Consider the following 12,248-nt stretch of genomic DNA (forward strand, 5'->3'; position numbering starts at 1 on the left):
ATCAGAGCTGAGCTGGTTTTGTGTGATCTGATAAAAGGATCAGCAGTAGGATGTGCTCATGGTTTTACATAAGATGGATATCTGAATTTTGTTTTTTAATGCAATGACTGTTTTGTCAGCAGTTTGACATCATGCAGGACAACTGTGATTGGGTAACACAAATATAAATATGCATTAAAGTATTTTTTTCTCTCCTAAAACACAGAGTCATGTTCTTATCTTTGATAAGAGGTTGTGTTGGAGTCAGTGGTGAGTAGTCTTTTGAATCTTTTGGAGTTATGCTATCACTTACATATATGATGCTTGTAATTTTAAATCCTAAGTGTAGAAGTCAAGAAAGTCTGAGTTTGTTGTAAAGGTGTTGAAGTATCATACTGTGAAAATATGTAAATAGAATAATGACACAGTAGTAAGTTGTAGAGTTGTCTTCACACAACTGTCTCTGTCTATGATCTGGTCAGAGTCTGGACATGTCTGTAACTTCAGTATGAGCAGACTGGAGTGTTTTCACCTCTTTTAACATTTTTTCACCTCCTTCTTGAACACTGAAGTAAAATGTGCCAAGGCAGTGGCTATTTTAGTGTTAGCGATGTGTGTCATATTTTGCAGTCCACTGAGCTGTTTAACACAAAACTAGATGTTAATTTACTTTATTTGTGAGAAGCTTCAACTTTTTGGCTTTTAAATTTATATTTTAAATGGACAAACATCATCACCTACTCAAAATGACAGCCAAGTCCAAAGGTTGCTTCTTGTTCCTCAATATGGTTCTGATCTAGCCACTGCTTATTGCTGCCTCTTCTGGTAGATAGGATATTAAAGCATATTCATTGTATTAATTACTGCTGATTACTCACTAGATGACAAAAAGATGGCTGTAGAAGTTTACTTATTACTCCTGTGAGCTCCAACATATTCTCTAGATCTAGAACTTTGCCAATTTTCCTGTTGTATTCCTGTATTACTGCAAGAACCTCCTCTTTATCTCTTGTCAGAGTGATGGGAATGTTCTTGGTCTTCTAACTGTCAGTATCAAATGCAGGGAAGGGTGTCATCCTCAGAGCTCCTTCATAACGTTACTGATGGTGACTTGAAGAGAAGCAGATCAGATTAGATTAGATTACATTAGATTACATTACATTAGATTAGATAGAACTTTTTTGATCCTTTGGGCAGAGCCGTCTAGGAAATGAAGGTTCCAATAGCAGCATAAACACTGAATAGACACACAAGAAGCACAGTAAGAAAATAGCAGAACAATAACTCTAAAAAGGAAAACAGTATGGAAAAAAAACAGGCAATTGCACATAAGGAAGTACTGGAAGAAACAACAAGTAGCAACATGGTAGTAATAATAATAATAATATTAATAATAATAATAATAATAATAATGAATAACTAATTATGTTGTGTATGTGTGTATATCACTACTATATATATATATATTTTTGTACTATATATATATATATATATATATATATATATATATTTTTTTTTTTTTTTTTTTTTTTAATTTTTTTTTTTTAAATTTTTTTTTTTTAATTTAATTTTTTTTTTTTCAGACTTTCATTCCATATATTCAGGCTTGTATCCACTATGGGTTGTTTGTCCTACACACTGCAAAGGTAACAAAATGATAAACAGGAACTAGACCAAACACAACCCATTTTACTCATGGTGCAAGTACCCCAAACTCCCTTTGTGTTTCCTGTAAGGCATATTTTATTAGAGTTTTATTTATTCATGTTAGTTTATTATTGTAACAATTTATTTTTATAATGTTAAATAAGCAAGGCAGTTTAAACAGGAAGTTAAATGTGGATTTCACTGATTTTATTTATTATATGCAAACTTCCACCCACAAAGGGGGAGGGGCCTCCATAATCACAGCCCATGACAAGGACACCTCCCCCTTCCTACTACAACTCTCAGTTTAGGCAAATATACTTTTACTAATGAAGGGCGGAGCTGTTGAGCAAGAAACCTTTAAAAAGTTCCTCCTTCATTAGTAAAAGTATATTTCCCTAAACTGAGAGCTGTAGTAGGAAGGGGGAGGTGTTCTTGTCATGGTCTGTGATTATGGAGGCCCCTCCCCTTTTGTGGGTGGAGCTATTGTGCAAGAAACATTTAAAAAATTCCTCTTTCATTAGCAAAATTTTATTTACACTAAGAGTTGTAGAAAGAAGGGGGAGGTGTCCTTCTCATGGGCTGTGAGTATGGAGGCTCCTCCCCCTTTGGGGACGGAGCTATGGAAAAAGAAATATTTATAAAGTTCCACCTTCATTAGCAAAAGTATTTTGTGTAAACTGAGTGTTGTAGTAGGGAGAGCGTCCTTATCATGGTCTGTGATTATGGAGGCTCCTCCCCCCTTGTGGGCGGAGCTATTGAGTAAGAAATATTTAAAATGTCCCTCCATCAGCAAAAGCTTATTTCCCACTGTTTGTGTGTGAGTACTTTGTAGACGGTCCCTAAGCGTTCTGTGCACAACTGTCCTAAGACAGCAATTGATTTTTGATATAAAAATGCAGGTCATTTCAGCTGAAATGATGTTATAATAGTTTGCCAGCATAACCAAGATCACAACAAAGTAACATATGTGCTTTATGGTCCTTTCGTTCGTTCCCCAGATAGCAATTACCTTTGGGCCGGATCTGCATTAAAGCCTTTACATCCGTTTATAGCTCACATCTGTTTTCTGACTTTGGACCAAATCTGCATCTGATCCGTCTTTCAGCTCTCTCTAGCAGTTCCGGAGTTGTGCTGGCTTACGGATTCGGCCCAGAACAGTCTCCCATCACACAACCAAGACTGATTTTCAAAGCTGTAATGCTGTAATGATCTGGACCAGAATCGTAATATGAATCTGGACCAGAGTCGTAATACAAATCTGGGCCAGCGTGATTCTTGTGTATATTCTAGATGTGACTGAACGGAGCTGGACCAGAGCTGGACCGTTTCTGTAGAAGATCCGTTTCACAGAACAGTACCTGTTTTGGCCCGATGTGCGTTTGGACACCGGGACGGATCTGCCAAATGGTTTCGGGCCGGGTCGGGGTGCGATTCTGTCCCAGATCCATCCCAGTGTCTCTTTGCTATCTGAGTCACTATTGACACCCAAAGTCCAAATCTGCCAATCTGCCAATCTACTGCCAACTTTATGTTCATGCTCTGTATTGACTGCCGGAGGGAAGGAGTTCAAACAGGTTGTGACCGGGGTGTGAGCTATATATATATATATATATATATATATATATATATATATATATATATATATATATATATATATATATATATATATATACATATATATATATATATATATATATATATATATATATATATGTGTGTGTGTGTGTGTGTGTGTGTGTGTGAGTGTGTGTGTTATTATATGTTATGTGTTATATGTGTGCATGTTTTTGGGTTTGTTTTATGACATATCATTACACTACACTGGTATTTTTAAATGGAGATGGCCAGAGTTACATAAAACCTCAGATTCCTTTGAAAGTAAGAAAGTGATCACCAAATTCACCAAAGCCTTATGTCAGGCTCAGAAGTTGAACATGAAAGTTTTTCATTCTGTGTCACAGAAAGGAAACCTGAAGAAAATCTAATTCTTCTCCTTTCCAGATGGGGGGTTAATCTGAAGCCTTTGACCACTACTCTGCACATTTCAGCTGCAGAAGGAAAATGAAACTGTTGCTGCAGTTGGTGAGAATGTTTTCTTTCAGATGGTTTGTTTGGTAAAGTTTCTCTGATTTTCTTTCTTTCTGATGCCTCACATAAAATATTATTCTTTTCTATTTCATTCTTGAACATTAGAAATCACTGGGTAATATTTTAGGTGGTGTTCTAAACTCTCCAAATTGATCCTCCCCAAATTAGGTGTTGGGACCCAAAATGAATCACTGAACCTGTTTATTTGGTCACTAGTGCTGAGACATATGAAGTAATTTTCTTTCTTGCAGTGGTAGGAAATAACTCAGTAGGTTTTAGTTTTGTCGGAAAGTACTGCTTGATGGCAAAGTAAAAAAGGCAAAATAAAGAGGTGAAAATATAAATATTACATGTATTTAAATGACAGTGAATTTTTACATAAAGATACTTGGAAAAAATGACAGTGACGTGTTCAGAGGAGTGTTCCCATAACCTCCTTGGCAGAAAATACAAACACACACATTTTATGAACATGTGAACAATGCAGGACAATTCGAATATTTAGCTCCGAATTTTCTCTCTTTTTCTCAAACAAACAAATTTAGTGTGAAGTTATTAAAAGAGTTGAAGACAATAAATTGTACAACGTATTAGGGAAAAAACACCACTGTTCTAAATATGTCATTACATATTTAACAGTTATTAGTTGATATTATTTGTATCCATATGTTTTCCATCTGATTTTGGTTGTACATGTCACAGCTCACCCCAAACTGGGATGAAGTGTTCAGTTCAGTGCCAATGATATTGAAAAAAAAAGAAACCTAACATCTGCTCTGTTGTTAATTGTTGTTTGTATTAGTGGTTTGTCATTTGAGGTAAGATTTTAGCCGATTCCCCTGTTCTCTGTTCCACATATTATGTTTTATCTAGATAATGTCACAGTCAGTCATGTTTTATGTCCTCATGCTTGTGACATTCAGTCACATATTGTACAGCTGAGTGTGTTGTGTTTTGTCCTGAAAGAATCTGTTGCTTTTCACTGTCATTTAATTGTGTGAAGTTTAGGTTTAACAAACAAATTTCCTTCTGCATACAACAAAAGGTGCACTGAAAGTGTTTTTATCACTGTCAGTTTTTACAGATTCTAAAAGTACTGAGTGTAGATGACCTCAGATGTCGTTCTACACAGTTTGTGGCAGGAGGTCGATGCTGTCCTATGTGTTTTGCAGGTAAGATTTACTACAGTATTTCAGTTAAGCCACCAAATATTTAGTCTTGATTGTCAGTGAGTCTGATGTTTTACAGTCTATTTAGTAACGTACCTCTGTAAGCAGCATGATAAACAACAAGGTAATTCAGAGAGAATGCTGATGAAAACCTTTGGATCTGATATTTAACAGGTTATTATGTTCGTGAAAACTGCACAAAGTTTGACAGTACGATCTGTGTGACCTGTGGTGAGGGGACGTACATGAATCAAAGGAGTGCACAGACATGGTGTCATAAATGTAACATCTGTGAAGGTAAGTTCCAGAGCAGTGTGTCTGTCCAAAGAATGATAGAGTTAGTGTCAGTTGTGTTGATGTTACTCACCACATGTAACCGCAGACATGTTTTGTGTTTGTGTTTCAGGTGGTCCTGGTCTTAGGGTAAAGAGATCATGTACTAAAAAATCAGATACAGTTTGTGAACCCCAGGAGGGATTCTACTGTACGGACGTTAAAGACCACAGCTGTGTACGAGCACAGAAACACAGAGACTGTGAGAAAGGACAATACATCAAACTGAAAGGTTGGTTTATATTAATGCACACTGACAGATGCTGAATGGTGTAAACTTTCTGCAGAGTGGTATTTTTCTTTAATTCACATGGCTGTTATTGTTGACAAAAGGTTTGAGGCAGATACTTTGAATATTTCAAACTTGTGTAAAATACCTAAAGCACCATTACACCACAGTTTATATAATAGGGTGAACAAACGTCCTCTTTTGCCCGGACATGTCCTCTTTTCACGTTCTGTCTGGGACGTCCAGGCGTTTTTTATAAATTAGTGAAAATGTGTGGTTTTCATTGTTTTTCACAGAAAAAACTCAAATGTGTATGGAAACGCACAAGTGCAATTTAAGTGTCCATCACTGTCACTATTTGTACAATCTGAAAAGTTTTAAATCCACTGGAAGAAAAGACTTTGGTCTTTCCAGTGATATATGGGACATTATGACGGCACTGATCCACAGCAGCCTGTGGATGTGTGGATGGACAGACCTGTCCACAGACACACTGTAGTAGGGTGGCAAACATGTGGCCCACGGACCAAAACTGACCCACTGAAGGTTCCAATGTGGCCCATGGCATGAATTCACAAAGTCAAACTTGTTCAGGTTCCACATACAGACCAACGGTGATCTCAAGTAAAATAAGAGCATAATAACCTATAAGTAATGACTCCAAATTTTCTTCTTGGTTTAATGTGAAAAAAATTATACTATGCCTATAAATTATGCAAAAAATAACATTAAATTCTGAAAATATTTACATTAACAAACTATCCTTTAACAATTAAATGTGAATAACCTGAACAAATATGAACAACCTGAAATGTCTAAAGAAACTGAAGAGCAATTTTAACAATATTCTCCCTGTTACTAAATTTTTTGTACCTTTGTAGAGCCGATCCTTAACACACATGTATAAATGATAAGTTGCCGTATTCAGTCAAATATAAAAATTCAGTTGTGTTTTTTTTGTTTTTATCTGTTACTCCACCTAAAAGACACAGTAAAACAAAACCTGATCTTGTCAGATTTTGAAAGTAGTCCTGAAAAAAGGACAAAAGTACATACACACAGCTAGAATAATAATAGTAATAACAGTTCCATGTAGCCTGTTTCACTAAAATATTTTCTCTGGGGTTAAAGGCACTTTGCAAAGAATACAACAGTACTTATGCAGTATAAAATACACTGAATACTACGATACTTACATAGGGTGTGATCAAGTATCTGTAGGTGGAGCTGAGTGTCCTCTTATGGAAATCACAATATGGTCACCCTATTATATAATGATTTGACTTTATATTCACTGATGTTTTAATGTAGAGTAGAGCTGCAGCTTCAATTATTTTTGTAATCAATTATTCTATTGATATTTTCTTCAGTTCCATTCCATTAAACAATTATTTGAAAAAATAGTTATTTTTTAACTGATTATTTCAGCGCACAGTGTTTGTATTTAATATTAACTCTGTGTTAATGTTCTATCTGTTGGTCTTTGTTTTTGTTTTTCTGTTTGTTGATTAACAGTAACCATATTTAGCTGTTAGCCTCATCACACAAGAGAGGAAGTGAAAAGTTGGGACAATGTGGAAAATGCACGTTAACAAGGAACACAGTGATTTTATAATATACTTGCATTTCATTGTAGACAGTATGAACACAACATATTCAATGTTTTCTCTTGTCATTTTATTTGTAAATTATCGTCCTCATATTCAAGATGGAATATATTCAAGAAAAAGTTAGGACAGTAAAGCATTTACTGTTTTGTAAAGTTCTCATTTCTTTTCCCATCATTGAAAGATGTTTATGGTCTGAAGACACCAAGTGATGAAATGTTTCAGGGTTATTTTGTCAGATTCTTCCTACAATCTAGTCACACATTCTGTATTTGAGATGTGTGAGGTCTACATCAGGACAGTCCAACACTCGTACCCTCCTGTTCCTCACCAGTCCTTTGGAATCTGTGCACAACATGGTTTTACATTGTCTGGTTGAAATCTGCATGGACGCCTCTGGAAAATTCATCATGTTGAAGACAGCTGAAGACAGATCTGAAGCTTCACTGTAATTAAAAATACAGCTGGTAGCATCGAAGGAGCGTCACAGAAATGACAGTGACCTTTGACCCCAGACCATGACGGACCATGGCTTCTGGACTTGTTTCTGGTTCTGTTCTGGATGATCCTTTTATCTTTGTAACAGTGAACCTCATTTTTCCTTTTGGCTCAGAAGTGTTGGAGTTGGTATTTGTGTCTAACTCTGTAGTATAGAGCTGGACAAAGGTTCTCCACAGTGAACCGGACCAATGCAGTTCTATCAGCATTAGATGAATGATGGTTCTGGTTGTGTGTTGACTGAGTGATCAGACAGAATGATGTTCAGCTTAGACTTGAACCTTTGACCTTTACACACTCAGGTCCATCCACATTCCCTCAATCTCTTCATTCTGTTCTGAACCATAGAGGTTGAGATCCACATCCCTTCCTGTCTGTCTTTAAGGAACATCATTTTGAAACATTTCAATCATTTTCTCACACATTTGTCATCAAACTAGTGGTTCTCAACCCATCTTTGTTCCTAAAAGACTAAACTTTCCTTGAAACTGTTTTTGGACCAAATCATGATTCCAATCACCTCTTTCAAATCACATCGTCTCATTTCAACATTTAAAATATAAATTCAACCATTCTTAGTCCTGACTTTCTCCTCTTCCCACTTTTTGTTGATTTGTGTTTCAGCCTGAATGTGAGGAATGGATGAATATTTACTAATGAAATGAAGACGACCAGAGAAAACAGGAAATGTTGAAATGTTGTGTTCACTACCTACAATGAAATACAAGTCCAAGTACATTTTATACATATTTTCTTCTTTAATTTGTGTTAACATTTTCTCATTTGGGGTTGTGTTTTCTCCATCTCCTGTAGTTTCATGACACTTAAATAATGTCAGGAACAGTAGGGTTAGGGTTAATCCACCCCATAATGAAGGTAATCCTATCCAAATAGGGCTACACTGTGTTTATTATACTGATGTTGCATTATATCTGTATTTCTACAGGGACATCCTCTGCAGACACTGAGTGTTCTCCCTGCACTGACGGGACATTTTCAGATGGGACATTTACACAATGTCAACCACACACACAGTAAGTGAAGCTTAAAAACATGGATACACCCTGTAAATACTAACAGGAATATGTTTGTGAATGTGTGAATTCTTAGTTGTTTTTTTTTGTTTTTTTTATCTGACTCACTGACCTACATTTTACAAAATATCTTTGTGCTGTACACACCACAAAGTAAAGACAACTTCAAACACTCAGACAAACCACTTTAAACTGTGGATACTGTGGACTGATATACTTTGTCTGTTGTGAAGTTGAGGAGCAAATGAGTTACAACCTCAACTCATATAAACACTAGTGCTGTCAAATGATTACAGTTTTTAATCAGATTAATGACGGGGTTGCTGTGGATTAATTTCAGTTAATCACAATTAAATATCATTCATTTTTAATCTATAGTATTCATGTTTCATTTTACATGAGCAAACAGACTCAAGAAAGAAAGGAATATATAGGCTTAATAGGGTTAACTGCATTAAAATGTTTAATCAGATTAATCATGATGATGGATTAATCCACATTGTGTTAATTTTGACAGCCCTAATAAACAAATAAACCCACATAAACCCAAATTTTATTCACAATATAATATAAACTACTTAAACTACTACTTAAAGTTGTACATTATTAAGAAAAAAATTGTAATTCTGAAATTGATGGTATTTTCTAATAAATTGGGACTGGACCATCGTCTATTCCAGTCGCTGGAGTTTTGGGTAAAGAATGTTGTTCTGTCTTTGTCTGATATATTTTTTAGCTGCTTGTTTCATTGTATGATGTGGTCTGGACTTCAGGCAGGTCCATTCACACCCAGACTGTACTATAAACTCATGCTGTTGTAATAGATGAATTATGCAGTTTTGCATCGTCTTGCTGAAATAGTCAAGGCCTTCCCAAAAGCCTTTGTCATTGTCTGGGTGGGAGCATATGTTGCTCTAAAACCAGTGTTTACCTTTCAGAAATGATGGTACCTTTCCATATTCCCATTCGTTGGCACTAATGCAGCCCCAGACCATCAGAGATGCAGGGGTTTGAACTGAGCACCAATAACATGTCAGCCTGTCTCCTCCTTATCCCAGTCGACACAGTGTTCAAAGCTTTGGTTTTCATTAAGAATGACATATTTCAAATGTGACCACAGTACAGTTTACTGACCTGTTGATAATTAACTTCATTAGTTGTTAAATATTCCTTTAGCTGGTTCTTTTTAGTACTACTTACTTTTTCAGTGTTTTTTTACCCCCATCTCAACATTTTGAAGATGTGTCACAATAAAATTTAAAAAAAAAAGGAAGTATATTTTATTAGTTTAAACATTTGATATGTTTTCTAAGCTCTTTGGGGAATAAAATAATGGAGGTTATAATATGTGAAAATCATTGTATTCTGCTTTTACTCACAATTTACACAGCGTCACAGCTTTTTTCTTAATTGGGGTTGTAAGTGACAAACTTGTTGGTTTGGGTGGTTGAAGTGTATTCACTATAACACCTTTACATGTGTCCATACTGACCATGATCTACTGCAGGTCATGCACTGACTCATACACTAATATGACCTGTACTAAATGTTTTATGTGCATTTTACAAATCAAATACATGCATGTGCAAATCTGGATGTATGCCATCTAATCTCTCTTTGTTTTCTGTGTTCATGGTCAGAGTTTCCCAGAGTTTTTAAAATCTTTGTTTTCGTAACATTTGGAGGAGAGAAAAACATGTTTGTTTTGTCCAATATTTGTTAGTTGTTTAGTGTGTGTAGTAAAGATGCAGTTAATGGAAGGTCTGTAATTGTAACATTTGTCTTTCCAGATGTGAATCATTGAATCAAACGCTGGTAAATCCAGGAACTTCCTCAACTGATGCTGAATGTGAGGAAAAAGGAAAAGATCTTTCGATTGGGATCATAGTTGGTGTGATTCTTTTAGTAGTTTTAGCTGGAGCTGGAGCTGGAGCTGCAGTGTTTTATGTCTTTTGCTAGAGGAAGAACAAAATCAACAAAGGTAAGACTGGATAAAGTAAAACACAAAAATAAAAAGACACATCATCAGACCTAATCCTGATTTTAATGTGAATGTTGTTCTTGAGAGGAGAACCACTTTTTCCAACAGAGGTTTGTTTACTACTGACTATTCTTTTATACAGAATATAATATGTAGGAAGGAACATAGAAAACCAACTGTCTGAGCAGCAGCAGCAGTGATTAGTCCTTTTGCTAGTCCATATTAACAGACTGAGGACTGTTTAACTGAACTAAACTCTGTGCTGTGATCCTGTGCAGGTACCAATAGAAGAGTCCATCACATTAAACCCTGTGAACACTCCAAACATCAGATTTGACCTTGAAGTTCCCAGTACAGAGGAAACTGAAGGAACAGTGTAGAACCAACACATCAGTTCATTCAGTTCCTGACCTGCGTGAACTGACCCCTGGACATGAGGACAGATTGTGCTGTTTACAGACAAATCAGACCAAGAAAAGTCAGTGTTACCATCAAGTATCTACAGAAGGTTTTTATACTGCACAGTAAATGGGCTCTAGAATCCAGTCCTCATGTGAGTTGGATTCTGGCCCATTGGCACAAATACTGTATAGACACTGTGACTGTGGACAGACACATCTGGGTCTACCCCAACTGGAAGACCTGGATTAATCAGGTGATCCAAAAGCTGCTGAAGGAGAGGAACACCACCTTCAGGTCTGGAGACAGGGTTCTCTGCAGCAGAGCCCGAGCCGATCTGAAGAGAGGCATCAGAAAGACCAAGTTGGACTACAGGAGGAGGATCGAGGACCACCTGGACAGCAACAACAGCAGGCAGGTGTGACAGGGAGTCCAGCAGCTCACCAACTACAGACTAACCTGGGTGCTGCTGAAGCTGGCAGAGGAGCTGGCAGAGGGTCACATCCTCCCACCAACCTTTGACCCACACCAGTTTGTGTACTGGGTGAAAGACGCCGTAGCCACAGCCCTCCACTGCACTGTCCCACCTGGAGCAGCAGAGGAGATACGTGCAGCTGCTTTTTGTGACTAAAGCTCTGTGTTTTATACCATCCTTCCTCACAGACTGGTGAACACACTGGTGGACCTGGGTCTTCCACATGCTACCTCTATGTGGATCAGGACTTTCCTGTCCAGGTGCAGTCAGAGGGTGAGAGTGGGCCCTCACACATCCACAGCCCTCAACCTCAGCGCTGGCTCCCCACAGGGCTGTGTGTTGAGCCCCCTGCTTTACACCCTCTACACCCACGACAGCACCCCCACCCACCACTGTAACACCAATCAGTCAATCAATCAATCAAATATTATTTATATAACACTAAATCATAACAAAAGATACCTTATGACACTTTACATATAGAACTGGTCTAAATCAGACTCTCAAGCCACTTTACAGAAACCCAACAGATTCCTCCAGGAGCAGTGGTGTAGTGGTCCCTGCAGAAGTGGGTTTACTCTCAATTTTTGCCCCTTTTTTTATTATAACATTATCATGACTTGATCAGGAGCAGTTTGTAGGTTTTACTGGTCACACAAGCAGCTGCAGGAATGTAAATGTATTCAACATGAGGCAAACACAGGATGACGTTAGCCTTTCATAATGTTAGCCTTTCATAACGTTAGCCTACTCACATAGTTTAACTATTGGCGACAACATTTCTTCTTTGAATGTGCAGTCATATG

At 37.1% G+C, this 12,248-nt stretch overlaps 1 protein-coding gene across 1 annotated transcript; it reads left to right on the plus strand.

Moving 5' to 3' along the window:
• Window positions 1-205: 205 nt before the first annotated feature.
• On the plus strand, window positions 206-11,916 carry LOC115423157 (tumor necrosis factor receptor superfamily member 14-like). The gene is made up of 8 exons (XM_030139897.1): window positions 206-249; window positions 3,631-3,711; window positions 4,793-4,889; window positions 5,061-5,183; window positions 5,293-5,451; window positions 8,500-8,587; window positions 10,378-10,568; window positions 10,847-11,916. Exons 2-7 carry the CDS (start codon window positions 3,691-3,693, stop codon window positions 10,544-10,546), a joined length of 657 nt encoding a protein of 218 aa, XP_029995757.1. The 5' UTR covers window positions 206-249; window positions 3,631-3,690; the 3' UTR covers window positions 10,547-10,568; window positions 10,847-11,916.
• Window positions 11,917-12,248: the final 332 nt, after the last annotated feature.

Source organism: Sphaeramia orbicularis, chromosome 7, assembly GCF_902148855.1.
Source record: "Sphaeramia orbicularis chromosome 7, fSphaOr1.1, whole genome shotgun sequence".
Taxonomy (NCBI): domain Eukaryota; kingdom Metazoa; phylum Chordata; class Actinopteri; order Kurtiformes; family Apogonidae; genus Sphaeramia; species Sphaeramia orbicularis.